We start from the raw sequence: 16,290 nt of genomic DNA, 5'->3' as shown, positions 1-16,290 counted from the left end.
CGAATGACGCACAGAAAGGGTGGGGCGTTGCGATGTGGCCCCGCCCACATGCGGGCAAGCCCAACCCTTCAGATATCTGATTGGCTGGTAGTCCGTACTCCCAAGAAGACAAGAGCAAGATTACAGAGACATGTACCATGAGTGTCCAAATGTTTTTGGACACCCCTTTGTAAAGAATGCATCCACCTACTTTAAGCTGCACTCAGTGCTGACACAGGTGTGCAAATGCACACACACAGCCTGTCTACTCAATAGTACAATAAATGGTGGATTTTCGACACAACCCCCCCCACCTCTGCATCAACGGCTCTGCAGTTTCCGCTGTGGATCACTGAAGTTCCCGGACCCCACCACGTCCAGACTCCTGAAACGGGAGAGGAACACAGTCTGCATCTGTAAGAAAGCTCAGCAAAGAATGTTTATCCTGAGACAGCTCAAAAAGTGTAACCTGCTGCAGACCCTGATGATCCAGTTCTACACAGCCATTACTGAGTCCATCCTCACATCATCCAGAACCATCTGGTTTGTTTGCCCCCTCTCCCAATAGTGAGCTGAACTCCTGCGCATCACCAGGACAGCAGAGAGGATCACTGGATCAAAACCAGCACAACACGCTAACAGCTTTTTTCCCAGAGCTGTTGCTCTCCTCAACCACAGTGGACACCTCACACACCAATCTATAAACCTAATCTATAATCCAAATCTATAATCCCAATCTATAAACCTAATCTATAAATCTAATCTATAAACATAATCTATAATCCCAATCTATAATCCCAATCTATAAATCTAATCTATAAACATAATCTATAATCCAAATCTATAATCCCAATCTATAAACCTAATCTATAAACATCATCTATAATCCCAATCTATAAACCTAATCTATAAATCTAATCTATAAACCTAATCTATAATCCCAATCTATAAACCTAATCTATAAACATAATCTATAAACTTAATCTGTAAACCCAATCTATAATCCTAATATATAAACCCAGTCTATAATCCTAATCTATAATCCCAATCTATGAACCTAATCTATAATCCCAATCTATAAACATAATCTATAATCCCAATCTATGAACCTAATCTATAATCCCAATCTATTAACATAATCTATAATCCCAATCTATAAACCCAGTCTATAATCTTAACCTATAAACCTAATCTATAAACCCAGTCTAAAATCTTAATCTATAAACCTAATCTGTAAACCCAATCTATAATCCTAATATATAAACCCAGTCTATAATCCCAATCTATAAACATAATCTATAATCCTAATCTATAACTGAACTAAGCTTCTAAACCGTACTGGACTTCAGTGCAGCACAGCACTGATACACAACATGCATAGCATTAGCACTATGATTATTAGCACAGCTGTACAGATGTGAATCGCCTGTGAATGCTTGTCATTGTATCTGTAGATAAAAGGTGTTTATCAGCCCTTTATTACTCTGTAACCCTCTGTGAAGGCACGGCCCGTGTTCTGTTTATTAGTGCAGTAGTGCATCTCTCAGTGTCATACTTCACTTGTTGACAGTCTGTGTGTTTCTTACAGGTCATGCTTGTGTTGCTCTCACCAGGTCAGTAACAAACTTGGCGAAATAAAGAGATTCTGATTGTGAGAGAACAGAACCGGACTCTGTGGAGTGTGTTCAGCAGTCAGAGCGGTGTTCGGATCAGTAAAAGCTCATTACTGTTCCGTTTAATCAGAGTAACGATACCCTGAGGAGCAGGAGGCACGTAGAAGACAGCAGGGCCGAGTAACAGGCCTCACTGACACAGACCAGCACCGGCTGGCTGGACCTGCTGTGCTCTACTCTGCTGTGCTCTGCGGCGTGGCGTGGCTGCGAGGGTCAGTAGATCTCCAGCCATGACATCAGCCATGACCGCAGCAGCAGCAGCGCCGTCACTCTTCACCACTCCTGCGAGTCAGAACCGTGTCTCCACAACCACTGGGTCATTCCACAGACAGAGGCCTTCTAACCAGCACTAATGAGTGGTTTTCATCATCATACACACCCACACCCACACAACAATCAGCCATAACATTAGTACCAGCTCAAGTGATGAACACTGCTGATCTGGATCCAGGGGCTCCAGTCGAGGGGAGATCTATGAGGCAGTAAGTGAACAGTCAGTTCTTGAAGATGATGAAGGTGCCCTCGTGTGGCCATTACTGTACATTACACACAACACAACAAGATCAGATGTCCTGCTCACATGCTCACGAATCACACTTATGACCTTCATGTGCCCCCATGGAGTTTAGTCTGAACTCAGAACCCTGCTCCATACTGTTTACTCTGCCAGCGTAAACGTAAACCCTGCCCTGCCATTGGCTCTCCTGGTCGAAATACAACAAAAAGCCCAGTTCTGTTTTTTTATTGGCAAAAAATACAGAAATCATTGTTGTCAATAATTGAGAAAATGTCAAATCTTTTAGTTCAAAATTAAACAATTAAAACAGCACCGCAACTGTTCTTACATTTTATTTGGAAAATATCTTTTTTTCATTATAAAAATATTACTTATGACGTGTTTTTGATCAAGATTACGATGCAGAACAATTTCCAAACCGGCAAACAGTGGGATCTAGAACATGGACTGAAGCAGCGAGCAGAGCTGAACAGCTGCAGTGTGTCCGGACTGCAGTCCATGGTTCCGGTCTGGTGGATGATGTGCTGTATGTGGGGTGAGAGGGGGAGACCGAATCCCCCCCACCCCCCACGTTTTAAATAACACCTGTTCTCTCAGTGTGTGTATGTGTACATGTGTGTGTCTACAGGTTAAAGCGAGCCTCCAGCTCGTCTGCGATCATCTCAGCAATAGCGAGGGAGGAGGTTGCCGCAGGCGACGGAGCATTGCGGACGTGCAGCACGCGGCTGCCGAGCTCCCCCACACCTCCATCAAACACGAAATCATCCACCAGGTTCCCCTCAGGGTCCAGAGCCTGCGCCCTCACTCCAGATGGACCTCTACAAACACACACACACACACACATTTTTATGTAAAATCATCACCGTTGTCACACAAAACCCTTGTATCTCCAAAACTTTACAGGCAGGAGCTTTACAGGAGGAGGAACAACCTTCCTAACTTTCAATGGAAAAAGAGTCATGTTGGAGCATTTCTATTGGTCCGTTCATCAGGAACTTCTGACCCAGTATAAAGATCAGCTGACAGATTCACTTTATGGCAAAAAGTGGAAAACCGCAAAACTGGAGATACAAGGGTTTATGAAACAGTGACATGTCCCAATACTTTTGTCCATATGGTGTATGTGCAAAATATTAGCAGAAATTTCTAAACTTAACCTCAGCACTATTTCTATTGATCATATTCATTACTGTGTGTGTGTGTGTGTGTGTGTGTGTTTACCTGACGATATCACTGCAGCTGAGTTCTGGTATGTATTTCTGCAGGATCTTCACCTGTGCGCTGAGGAACACTCCCCTGTACATTTCACCCACCCCATACACCAGGTTCTTCAGCACCAGCTTCTGTAAACCTCTACACACACACACACACACGCGCACACACGCACACACGCACACACGCACACACGCACAGTTTAGATATTTCCATGACACAACGCAGATCAGATACCAAACATGTCCCTCCATTGGGACGTAACTGTAACTGATCAGCGGAGACGTGTTCGCTTTAATTTAGCACTGAAGCTACAAGGCTAATGTAGCTAACAAGTCATAGAAGCTCATACTCCACCAATTAGCATGGCGCTAACAGCAGGCCTAAATCCTCACACTCCTGAAAGTGTGTGGAGGTGTTCAGTGATCTCTACTAGTTGATGTGGTTTCTGAGACTGTAGGACTGTTATCTAGAACATGGTTAGGATTATTCTGCACATACACTATATGGACAAAAGTATTGGGACACCTACACATTCCACCTACAGGAGCTTTTATGTTCTAAACCCATCAGCATTATAAATAAGGAGCCGCTCCCTCTCTGCAGCTCTACCAGCAGCAGCAGGTCTGGAGCTCTGCTGCAGTTACTGAGTCAGTTGGAGGCTTTTCTGCACTCTGCTCTGAGCTCAGCACTCGGCCCTGACCCCGCCCTGTAACTTTACGTGGTCTGACAGACACTCGGTGGCTGAGCTGCTCTCTGTGAGCTGTTCCTCCTAAACTCTTCCACTGTTCAATAATAACACCACTCACAGCTGATGGAGGAAGATCTAGGAGGGAGGAGATTTCACCAGCTGACTTGTAGTTGGTGGTGCAGCGGTGTCTCCTATTACATACAGAACCACGCTGGAGTTCAGTGAGCTCTTCAGAACCTCCCGTTCTTTTACTGATGTGTGGAAGAAAGACAGACTGCAGGACTAGAGGCTGTAGTTTATACAGCTGTGACAATGGGACTGAATCAGACACCTGGATTCAGTGATTCAGAAGTGTCCCAATACTTTTGTCCATACAGTGTTAACTAAACTATTGATAAATAACTGCTTTGCTGTGAACTTGAGAGACAGACAGAGGCAGACAGACAGACAGACAAGGGAGAGAGAGGCAGGCAGACAGACAGACAGGCAGAGGTACCTGAAGGACAGAGCGTCTGTGAAGTCTTTAGCGTTAAAGTCATACAGGTTGTATCCCTCCCGTTTAAACGCCAGCACAGCGTTGGGCCCCAGCCACACACTGCCGTCCATACGAGGGGTGAAGTGCACCCCCAGGAACGGAAACCGTGGGTCTGGGACCTACACACACGCGCGCGCACACACACACACAGACACACAGACACACACTCTCTAAAGGTGGTGGTTCAACTGCAGTAACTGTGGAATGTTAGACTGAACTGTGATTATTATTATTATTATTATTATTACTGTTTAAATAAACCGAGTGACCACACATATATATACATATATATACACACATATATATATACACACAAAACGGTATGAATTAAAAAAGTTAATAATATGAATAATAATAAACTTTATGAAGTAAATTCTAATAATATATAAATTTGAAATAATAATATAATATTATAATTAATATAATAGTATAATATTTTAGTTAGATGTTTGTTTATTGAAATTCTCCATAATTGTTTTATTTCTGTACACCTATTACAGAGGTTTGGGGGCAGGGCACCCATCACGTGTGGTAAGGTGTGTGTGTGTGTGTGTGTGTGTGTGTGTGTGTGTGTGTGTGTGTGTGTGTGTGTGTGAGAGGCAGACTCACAGGGTAGATGTTTCCTTTGATGAGGTAGTTCTTCTCTGGTTTCAGTACGAGGTAATCTCCTCTGAAGGGAACGATACGAGGCTCAGAACTGCAGCCCGAAATCTCCGAGAGACGGTCAGAGTACAAACCTCCACAGGTCAGCACGAACCGACACCTTAGCTCCTCCCCCTACACACACACACACACACACACACTCTCTCTGGACTCTTTTACAGAAGTAAAGCTGAACTCAGATACGCAGAGATCTCGCTCACCTTCGAGCTCCTGATAACGAGCGGGAACTTCAGACCTGAGAACACATCAAACACCAGCACTCAGATCCACTGCAGGTGAGGGTGAGGGGTGAGGGGTGAAGGTGAGGGGCCTTATATCAGAATGCGTGTATTGGACAGTGGTAAGTGTTACTATGGTGACAGCAGCAGAGGAACAGCAGTGGTGCAGCTGGCCGTGTGTGAGGAGATGCTGTTAGGTACTCCATCCTACAGAGCGCTTAAAACACGCTGGCGGTTCTAACCAGTGTTCATTACAGTCTGGGTTGATCCGGTTCACCAGGACGGATCAGTAACAGAACCTTTACGTAATCAGATTTGGTAGTGTGTTTGGGGTGAAGCAGTACTGGGGACTACAGTTGGGCAGTGACTCGGGTTACAGGTGTTCTGTACAGAACCACAGCGTTACTAAAGAATGAGACGCCCATAACTAATGCTAACTGTGTGTGTGTGTGTGTGTGTGTGTGTGTCAGCCACTATGTCACATTCCCTACCCTCAGAGTTGCCAGCTGGACTCTCCGTTGCCATGGTGATGTCTGAAGCCTCAAACCCTGTTACTATGGAGCCGCCGGCGTCTTGAAAGTCTTTACCGTACGTTAGAGCCACCAAACGCCAGTCCACGATCCCAGTGTGGGGGGAGTCCAGAGCCATGATCCCCTACACACACACACACACATCTCATCTGACCACTTTAGGTCACACAAAGCAGCCTCTCTCTCTCTGTCTGTGTCTCTCTCTCTCCCCCTGCAGTAGGGCTCGCTCTCGCGCTCTCTCTCTCTCTCTCTCTGTCTGTCTGTCTGTCTGTCTGTCTGTCTGTCTGTCTGTCTCTCTCTCTCTCCCTCTCTCCCCCTGCAGTAGGGCTCACTCTCGCTCTCTCTCTCGCTCTCTCACCCTGCAGTAGGGCTCTCTCTCTCGAATGGCTCTGCCGTCGATCAGGCGCAATTCCTTCACGTTGTTTTTCAGTCCGCGCTCGTACAGAGCCTTCAGACGGGGGATCTCCTCCCTCTCCACCGCCACGATCAGCTGCGCGCACACACACACACACACACACACACACACACACACACAGACAGACAGACAGAGAGAGAGTGACTGTTACTGGAGTCAGAGTATCAGCTGAGTGAAGCCTGACTATATGACTACTGATTACTGGTGTCAGTGGTTTCTGGTGGTGTCAGGGGTTTCTGGTGGTGTCAGGGGTTTCTGGTGGTGTCAGGGGTTTCTGGTGGTGTCAGGGGTTTCTGGTGGTGTCAGTGGTGTCTGGTGGTGTCAGTGGTGTCTGGTGGTGTCAGGGGTTTCTGGTGGTGTCAGGGGTTTCTGGTGGTGTCAGGGGTTTCTGGTGGTGTCAGGGGTTTCTGGTGGTGTCAGGGGTTTCTGGTGGTGTCAGGGGTTTCTGGTGGTTTCTGGTGGTGTCAGGGGTTTCTGGTGGTGTCAGTGGTGTCTGGTGGTGTCAGGGGTTTCTGGTGGTGTCAGGGGTTTCTGGTGGTGTCAGGGGTTTCTGGTGGTGTCAGGGGTTTCTGGTGGTGTCAGGGGTTTCTGGTGGTTTCTGGTGGTGTCAGGGGTTTCTGGTGGTGTCAGGGGTTTCTGGTGGTGTCAGGGGTTTCTGGTGGTGTCAGGGGTTTCTGGTGGTGTCAGGGGTTTCTGGTGGTGTCTGGTGGTGTCAGGGGTTTCTGGTGGTTTCTGGTGGTGTCAGGGGTTTCTGGTGGTGTCAGGGGTTTCTGGTGGTGTCAGGGGTTTCTGGTGGTGTCAGGGGTTTCTGGTGGTGTCAGGGGTTTCTGGAGGTGTCAGGGGTTTCTGGTGGTGTCAGGGGTTTCTGGTGGTGTCAGGGGTTTCTGGTGGTGTCAGTGGTTTCTGGTGGTGTCAGTGGTGTCTGGTGGTGTCAGTGGTGTCTGGTGGTGTCAGGGGTTTCTGGTGGTGTCAGGGGTTTCTGGTGGTGTCAGGGGTTTCTGGTGGTTTCTGGTGGTGTCAGGGGTTTCTGGTGGTGTCAGGGGTTTCTGGTGGTGTCAGGGGTGTCTGGTGGTGTCAGGGGTTTCTGGTGGTGTCAGGGGTTTCTGGTGGTGTCAGGGGTTTCTGGTGGTGTCAGGGGTTTCTGGTGGTGTCTGGTGGTTTCTGGTGGTTTCTGGTGGTGTCTGGTGGTTTCTGGTGGTGTCAGGGGTTTCTGGTGGTGTCAGGGGTTTCTGGTGGTGTCAGGGGTTTCTGGTGGTGTCAGGGGTTTCTGGTGGTGTCTGGTGGTGTCAGGGGTTTCTGGTGGTGTCTGGTGGTGTCAGGGGTTTCTGGTGGTGTCTGGTGGTGTCAGTGGTCTCTGACTTTTCCGCATTTCCTGTAGGAGATGGTTTTCTGGTCGCAGTAGGAATAGGCCAGAGACGCTCCCCTCACACACAGACGAGCTTTGAGGGAACCGGGGGTGTAGTAGATCCCACTGTGGATCACTCCACTGTTATGACCTGTCTGATGGAGAGCTGGGGGGGGGGGGGTAGAGACACATCTATATGTGTGATTGGTGCAACACATACTAACAACCCTTTATTATTATTATTATTATTATTATTATTAATGATGAATTACTTTTATTAATAAACCATTATTACCCAGCTCCTTCTCCTTCTCCAGCAGGGTGAAGGTGAGGTTGGGGTGTCTCAGGATGAGCTCCCTCGCTGACGCCAGACCCACAATCCCTCCTCCGACCACAGCCACGTCACAGGCACTGTACACACACACACACACCATTTACTGGACCCTGGACTGGTTCCCAGTGACACAAAGTTCAGATGACAGGGTAGAGCAGTGTGTGAGTGTGTGAGTGAAGCATTACTGTGCACAGCAGGAGTTACTAGGTTTTAATGGGGTGAAATTAGAGGGTATTGGGTTTATGAATAATTATTAATCAGGAGTAAATATAATGCAAGCCACAATAACTCCTCCTGTAGGACACTGTAGTGGATGACCGGCTGTTTTAGAGCCATCTGATCGTCCAGGCAAGGCATGCATTTGGCTTCTGATTGGACTCATCTGCTCCACCTTCAACGGTGCAGCAATCAGACCCTGCTGCGCCTCTGAGGGTGGAGCGGATGAGTCCAACAAGAAGCTCAATAACAAACCCAGCAGAAGGACTTTAACCCTCCGCTCGGCCGCGCCACGCGTGTGTTTACATACCTGTGTGTGTGTGAGTGTGTCTTTGTGTTAGTGTATGTGTGTGTGTTAGTGTTAGTGTGTGTGTGTGTTAGTGTGTGTGTGTTAGTGTATGTGTGTGTGTTAGTGTGTGTGTTAGTGTATGTGTGTGTGTTTGTGTGTGTGTGTGTTAGTGTGTGTGTTAGTGTGTTTGTGTGTGTGTGTTAGTGTGTGTGTGTTAGTGTGTGTGTGTGTGTTAGTGTATGTGTGTGTTAGTGTATGTGTGTGTGTTAGTGTATGTGTGTGTGTTAGTGTATGTGTGTGTGTTAGTGTATGTGTGTTAGTGTGTGTGTGTGTGTGTTAGTGTGTGTGTGTTAGTGTGTGTGTTAGTGTGTGTGTGTGTTAGTGTGTTAGTGTGTGTGTGTTAGTGTGTGTGTGTGTGTTAGTGTGTGTGAGTGTGTGTGTGTTAGTGTATGTGTGTGTGTTAGTGTGTGTTAGTGTGTGTGTTAGTGTGTGTGTGTTAGTGTATGTTAGTGTGTGTGTGTGTGTGTTAGTGTGTGTGTGTTAGTGTGTGTGTGTGTGTGTGTTAGTGTGTGTGTGTTAGTGTGTGTGTGTTAGTGTGTGTGTGTTAGTGTGTGTGTTAGTGTGTGTGTGTGTGAGTGTGTTAGTGTATGTGTGTGTGTTAGTGTGTGTTAGTGTGTGTGTGTGTGTGAGTGTGTGTGTGTTAGTGTATGTGTGTGTGTTAGTGTGTGTGTGTGTGTTAGTGTGTGTGTGTGTTAGTGTATGTGTGTGTGTTAGTGTGTGTTAGTGTGTGTGTGTGTGAGTGTGTGTGTTAGTGTGTGTGTGTTAGTGTATGTGTGTGTGTTAGTGTGTGTTAGTGTGTGTGTGTGTTAGTGTGTGTGTGTTAGTGTATGTGTGTGTGTTAGTGTGTGTTAGTGTGTGTGTGTTAGTGTATGTGTGTGTGTTAGTGTGTGTGTGTGTTAGTGTGTGTGTGTTAGTGTATGTGTGTGTGTTAGTGTGTGTTAGTGTGTGTGTGTGTGAGTGTGTGTGTTAGTGTGTGTGTGTTAGTGTATGTGTGTGTGTTAGTGTGTGTTAGTGTGTGTGTGTGTGTGTGTGTGTGTTAGTGTGTGTTAGTGTGTGTGTGTGTGTGTGTGTGTGTTAGGTTACTAACCTGCGATGCTGCAGACGGACCGGAGCGAAGCGCAGCCGCTTCAACACAGCCGCCCTCATAGCGGAGAGCAGCCGGAGCAGTAACTACAGAGGAGACGGAGAGTAAAGCAGACAGACAGGCTCTCATAGCAGCGCTGCAGACCCCCAACACCTCCTGCTACTCCTGCTACACCTGCTACACCTGCTACACCTCCTCCTCCTCCTCCTCCTGCTACTGCTGCTGCTGCTTCTACTCCAATCTCTATAGCCGCAGGGCAGCGCTCTGCTGCCCCCTACTGCTCACAAAGGTGTCTACAGTATTCACACTCATCTCTCAGGTAGAAGTGAGTGGAGATACAAGGTTTTAAAAGACTTCTATAGAAGCTGAAGTATCAACTGAAGCTTTTTACTCCAGTAAAAGTGTAAAAGTACTGGTTTCAGAACCACTTCAAGTAGAAAAGTAAAAGTAATGGAAGGAAAACAAAGGCTGAAAGCTTAGACCGCGTCACAGGGGTCTATAGTGATATATATGATACTCTAATGCTCTATTAAAATGTTGATGTTGAAAAATGTTGGGCTGCACTAGGCTGCCTGTTTCAGCTGCAGATCTGCCCATTGAAAACGTAGCATTTTAGTAATATCAGATAGTATATAGTTATAGTATACAGTTATAGTATATAGTTATAGTATACAGTTATAGTATACAGTTATAGTATATAGTTATAGTATACAGTTATAGTATATAGTTATAGTATACAGTTATAGTATACAGTTGTAGTATACAGTTGTAGTACATAGTTATAGTATATAGTTGTAGTATATAGTATATAGTTATAGTATATAGTTGTAGTATATAGTTGTAGTATACAGTTATAGTATATAGTTATAGTATACAGTTATAGTATATAGTTATAGTATACAGTTGTAGTATATAGTTGTAGTATATAGTATATAGTTGTAGTATATAGTATAGTTATAGTATATAGTTATAGTATATAGTATAGTTATAGTATATAGTTATAGTATATAGTTGTAGTATATAGTATATAGTTATAGTATATAGTTGTAGTATATAGTTATAGTATATAGTTGTAGTATATAGTTGTAGTATATAGTTATAGTATAGTTATAGTATATAGTTATAGTATATAGTTGTAGTATATAGTATATAGTTATAGTATATAGTTGTAGTATATAGTATATAGTTATAGTATATAGTTGTAGTATATAGTTATAGTATATAGTTGTAGTATATAGTTGTAGTATATAGTTATAGTATATAGTTGTAGTATATAGTTATAGTATATAGTTATAGTATATAGTTATAGTATATAGTATAGTTATAGTATATAGTATATAGTTGTAGTATATAGTTATAGTATATAGTTGTAGTATATAGTTGTAATATATAGTTATAGTATATAGTTGTAGTATATAGTATATAGTTATAATATATAGTATATAGTTGTAGTATATAGTTATAGTATATAGTTGTAGTATATAGTTGTAGTATATAGTTGTAGTATATAGTTATAGTATATAGTTGTAGTATATAGTTATAGTATATAGTTGTAGTATATAGTTATAATATATAGTATATAGTTATAATATATAGTATATAGTTGTAGTATATAGTTATAATATATAGTATATAGTTGTAGTATATAGTATATAGTTGTAATATATAGTATATAGTTGTAGTATATAGTTATAGTATATAGTTGTAGTATATAGTTATAATATATAGTATATAGTTGTAGTATATAGTTGTAGTATATAGTATATAGTTATAGTATATAGTTGTAGTATATAGTTATAGTATATAGTTGTAGTATATAGTTGTAGTATATAGTTGTAGTATATAGTATATAGTTATAGTATATAGTTGTAGTATATAGTTATAGTATATAGTTGTAGTATATAGTTATAGTATATAGTTGTAGTATATAGTTGTAGTATATAGTTATAGTATATAGTTATAGTATATAGTTGTAGTATATAGTTATAGTATATAGTTGTAGTATATAGTTGTAGTATATAGTTATAGTATATAGTTATAGTATATAGTTGTAGTATATAGTTGTAGTATATAGTTATAGTATATAGTTATAGTATATAGTTGTAGTATATAGTTGTAGTATATAGTTATAGTATATAGTTGTAGTATATAGTTATAGTATATAGTTATAGTATATAGTTGTAGTATATAGTTATAGTATATAGTTATAGTATATAGTTGTAGTATATAGTTATAGTATATAGTTGTAGTATATAGTTGTAGTATATAGTTATAGTATATAGTTGTAGTATATAGTTGTAGTATATAGTTGTAGTATATAGTTATAGTATATAGTTGTAGTATATAGTTATAGTATATAGTTATAGTATATAGTTGTAGTATATAGTTATAGTATATAGTTATAGTATATAGTTGTAGTATATAGTTATAGCCAGTCGGAGCGCAGCTGCACTGAATGCGGGCGCGGATTAAAATACACCCGAGTTCCGTCGGTCCGTGACGACATCGCTGTGCGACTGCTCATGCTGTTGCTGCTGCCGCTGAAGGACAAAGTGCGCTCGGAGTGTGTTAGAGGAGTGTGTTAGAGGAGTGTGTGTTTACTGCACGGACTGCCGGTGGGTGATCGTTCCTTCATTTTGGGTGTAGTTTATAGAAGGTGTTAATGATGCGCAGAGGGTGGATGATAGGGTGGGGTTAGAGGTGCTGTTGGTTTCGGTTCGGTTCATAGTCGAATTTCTGGTCCACCTTAAATGCTGGGGTCGTTTCATTCGTTTCAAAGCCCCCTAAGCAGCTCTAGTGAACGCTGGTAGAGGGACGGGTCCGGACGGGTCCGGACGGGTCCGGATAATAAAAATAACATTAGTCTCTTTCTGAAAGGCTGAAGTGCTGCAGCACCATTTAAGGTGGAACGTACAGTTGCAGTAAGGAGCACCTTAAACGCCCTATGATCGTTTCATTATTTGGCATAAAGTGTTGTTCTTAAAGCCCGCTGGATCAGCCTTCAGTTACCCACAGCTTGAGTTTTCAGTCTCCACTAATTCCTAATCACCTCCACCTCCACCTCCACCTGTCCTTTACTTCTGCAGGCTCCCGTTGGTGATGGCCCTGTCTTCACTCTGCAGTGCTCTGAGGGTGCTGACCGTGAGCACCATCAGCACCAAGACCTCTACATCGGTCAGTCTGACATCGTGTCAGATTATTCATATATCTGTTAACACACACATACTCTGCCTGGCCACTTTATTGGAAACTCCTCCAATTAAAGTGGCCAGTGAGGAAGAACAAGATGGGTGTTTCTAATATAGTGGCCAGTGAATTTTCTGTGGCTGCACATTGTAATGGGTAGCTCTTAAATCCTGTTTATTTCAGCTACAGGTTCTCGCTAGTCCTGTCCTGAACACCGCTCTGCTGTCAGGACGGCCTGGGAATCCTTCGCTGCCGCTTCGCCGAGGCTTCTTGACCACAGCTGCTCTGGAGCAGAACCGAACGCAGTGGAAGCAGACAGACAAATACACCATCCGGCCAATCGGGGTTAAGAAGACTGGGGGGAGAGACTATACCGGTACACATGGCTTCCCCTGTGTTTCAGGGCGTTTCTCTGTTCCGGCTGCTGTGGAGTTTTAACTCTGTTAAAGGTGTTCGACCACCCCTGTGTTTCTGAACTGCAGGGAAGATCAGACGGCATGGGATCGGAGGTGGACACAAGCAGAGATATCGTATGATAGACTTCCAGAGGCTGCGTTACGAAGAGGGCAAGGAGGGTCAGCAGATCGTGGAGAAGGTCATTGAAGTGCGATATGACCCCTGCAGGTAGAGGACCCACCCTGTCAGAATAAAGGTGCTAGGTACATGTTGTTTGCAACACGTTGACGGCAGGGACAGTTCAGTGACTGTCTAACACAGCCCAGTCCTTCACATGCAGCTCTGATAATCAATAATCGTTATTCACTGGTGATGGTTCTCAATCACTGTGTTCATTAGAACATCTCCAAAGTTCTCCTCATGGAGTCTACACTGATACACTGGAGTAGGATCAGTGTTACCTGAGCTCGTCCCAACAGCTGTGAATGTAACCAGGTCTTGCCCACCTCTGCAGGTCAGCAGATATTGCAATGGTTGCCGGGGGAAACCGCAAGCGCTGGATCATCGCCACAGAGAACATGCAGGTCGGAGATCTGATTAACACCTCTCCTGTGATCGGACGAATGGCGGTGTTGGCAAAGGAGGGTGACTCCCACCCTCTGGGAGCTCTGCCTGTGGGGACTCTGATCAATAACCTGGAGCTTTACCCGGGGAAAGGGGCTCAGTACATACGCGCTGCAGGTGCCGACTCTACGGGGTTCAAGCCTTTTTATACACTGTGTGCAAATGTTTGTGGACGCTCCTCCTAATAAATACATTCCTCTACTTTAAGCTGCACCCATTGCTGACACAGATGTGCAAATGCACACTCACAGCTTGTCTAGTCCCTGTAGAGAAGAAGTACTGCCAATAGAATAGGACTCTCTGGAGCAGATAGACATCATGACCCTATTGGCTCCATGCTGCCTAATGCCCGGCGTGGACTAGAGGGGTGTAAAGCCCCCCAACATTGAGGAGCTGTGGAGGAACTGTGTTCTCTGGAATGATGGTAAAGGAGCTCCATCGAGTACTTTTGAGATGAGTTGATCACCCAACATCCTGACCTCACTAAGCTTGTTGCTGAATGCAATCAAATCCTCACAGCAATGCTCCTAGTAGAAAGTCTTCTTCCCTGGTCAGCAGAGACAGTTACTCCAACAAAAGCAGGATCAGCTCCTTTTAATCCCCCTGATTTCAGAAAAAACAGTGAATGAGCAGGTGTCCCAATACTTTTGTCAGTGTAGTGTATTTCATTTGATACGTGGTTTAATAATTCTACTAAATGAATCTGTGTGGGTCTGATCTCTTTTCAGGTACTTGTGGTGTTTTGCTTCGTAAAGTGAACGGAACGGCGATTGTTCAGCTGCCTTCAAAACATCAAATTCAGGTAACTTCAGACTGGCGTTCCTCGTTCTAGCACTGGAGCAAACAGAGCAGTGCGGTGAGGCTGTATTAGGAGGGGTTATTATTTGCAGCGCCGCTGGGCAGCTACATCTAGTCTTAGGAGACCAGGCTCTCATTTCTGTGGAGGAGGGAATAAACTGCTGTAAGCTAAAGGCCAGATCACCGTTTCAGGATCAGATTTTAAATCCCTGAGTGAATCTGATCAGTCAGGAGTAGTTTGTAGAGTTCGGCTCAGTAGTTCACTAAAGACTTGAGTTTTCGGCGAGTTCTCGCCACTGATTGGCTCTTTTTGTTGAAAGGACGGGACTTTATCTGTAAAGAGACACCATGTTGAACCAGTTAAAGCAGCCATAATATATGTGTGTGTGTGTGTGTGTGTGTGTGCGCGCACATGCAGGTTCTGGAGACGTGTATGGCGACGGTGGGCAAAGTGTCTAACGTCGACCACAACAAGCGCATCATTGGTAAAGCTGGCCGGAACCGCTGGCTGGGCATCCGGCCATCCAGTGGGCGGTGGAAGAGGAAGGGTGGCTGGGCGGGACGCAAAATCCGACCTTTACCCCCCATGAAGAGCTACGTCAACCTGCCCTCCATCACGGCCAAAGCATGACCACATCTGTGTGGAGGAGCTCTCACCCGACCCCAGAGTGCTGCAGAGCTCAATCTGGAACAGCAAAGAAGATCAGCGTAGACCCAGAGTGAGGACTGTCCAGCAGAAGTGTCCCTCAGCTCTCTTCCTGCTGGGCTAAGTGGAGGTCCTGCTCTGTGAAGGATCACAGTTGTCTCATGGACTGTGCAAATAATCAGCAGCAGACGTTTCTGCCTGTTTCTCTGTTTCCAGAAACACTTTACACTGTAAAAACCTGCTTCACACATTAAACCTGGTTCAAATGCCACAGTCTGTCTGTCTGATTACCTGTCTGTCTGTCTGATTACCTGTCTGTCTGTCTGATTACCTGTCTGTCTGATTACCTGTCTGTCTGATTACCTGTCTGTCTGTCTGTCTGATTACCTGTCTGTCTGGGCTGATTTCAGTGTGTGAAGGTGGAGACTGGACAGTTCCGAGTTCCTGAAGAACTGTCTGATGGTCTGGTGCGTTTCTGAAAGCAGGTTAAAATCAGAGACGAAGTTATTTTATCAGAGTCGGAGTTATTTTATTAAACACTTGGAAAGAAAACAATATAAAATCTGAATCTGCATAAAGATCAGATCACATGCACAGGGTAAAGCTGTTCACTGTTAGTGGCACAGTTAAAAATACTGTTCATTTAAAACAAGGTTTTGTGCAAAGATGCCTTTTTAAACCTCCCAGATTAGAGATCAGACTGAAGCTCCGACCGCTTAAAGGGTTTATTCACTGCAGGCCCGACTGACACCAACGCCAGCACCGCACTCCAGCATCGGCATCAGCCCCTGTTTCAGTTTACTGTAAAGGTTTTACTCTGTTTAACAACTGAATAATTAACGCTGTTTAATTTCTGACTGTATGAAATGAGGTCAGCTC

The 16,290-nt window shown here is 44.3% G+C and overlaps 2 protein-coding genes across 3 annotated transcripts; one reads left to right on the top strand and one right to left on the bottom strand.

The window, feature by feature from the left end:
- Positions 1-2,390: 2,390 nt before the first annotated feature.
- Positions 2,391-9,991, bottom strand: l2hgdh (L-2-hydroxyglutarate dehydrogenase). Of its 2 annotated transcripts, XM_072677226.1 has the most exons (10): positions 9,765-9,990; positions 8,074-8,189; positions 7,793-7,944; positions 6,377-6,508; positions 5,980-6,142; positions 5,471-5,505; positions 5,217-5,384; positions 4,569-4,726; positions 3,391-3,522; positions 2,393-2,987 (listed from the first exon to the last, which is right to left on the bottom strand). In XM_072677226.1, exons 1-10 carry the CDS (start codon positions 9,821-9,823, stop codon positions 2,792-2,794), a joined length of 1,311 nt encoding a protein of 436 aa, XP_072533327.1. In that variant the 5' UTR covers positions 9,824-9,990; the 3' UTR covers positions 2,393-2,791. The 2 variants fall into 2 exon arrangements, with proteins under 2 accessions (XP_072533329.1, XP_072533327.1); XM_072677228.1 differs by lacking the exon at positions 3,391-3,522 and having other exon boundaries at positions 2,391-2,987; positions 9,765-9,991.
- Positions 9,992-12,296: 2,305 nt separating this feature from the next.
- Positions 12,297-15,682, top strand: mrpl2 (mitochondrial ribosomal protein L2). The gene is made up of 7 exons (XM_072676725.1): positions 12,297-12,376; positions 12,848-12,935; positions 13,131-13,323; positions 13,430-13,571; positions 13,858-14,084; positions 14,696-14,769; positions 15,184-15,682. The coding sequence occupies exons 2-7, from the start codon at positions 12,861-12,863 to the stop codon at positions 15,394-15,396; spliced, it is 924 nt and encodes a 307-aa protein (XP_072532826.1). The 5' UTR covers positions 12,297-12,376; positions 12,848-12,860; the 3' UTR covers positions 15,397-15,682.
- Positions 15,683-16,290: the final 608 nt, after the last annotated feature.

Source organism: Salminus brasiliensis, chromosome 4 (genome assembly GCF_030463535.1).
Source record: "Salminus brasiliensis chromosome 4, fSalBra1.hap2, whole genome shotgun sequence".
Lineage (NCBI taxonomy): Eukaryota > Metazoa > Chordata > Actinopteri > Characiformes > Bryconidae > Salminus > Salminus brasiliensis.
The sequence above is the reverse complement of the archived record's forward strand: the minus strand, read 5'-3'. Positions and strand labels throughout refer to the sequence as shown.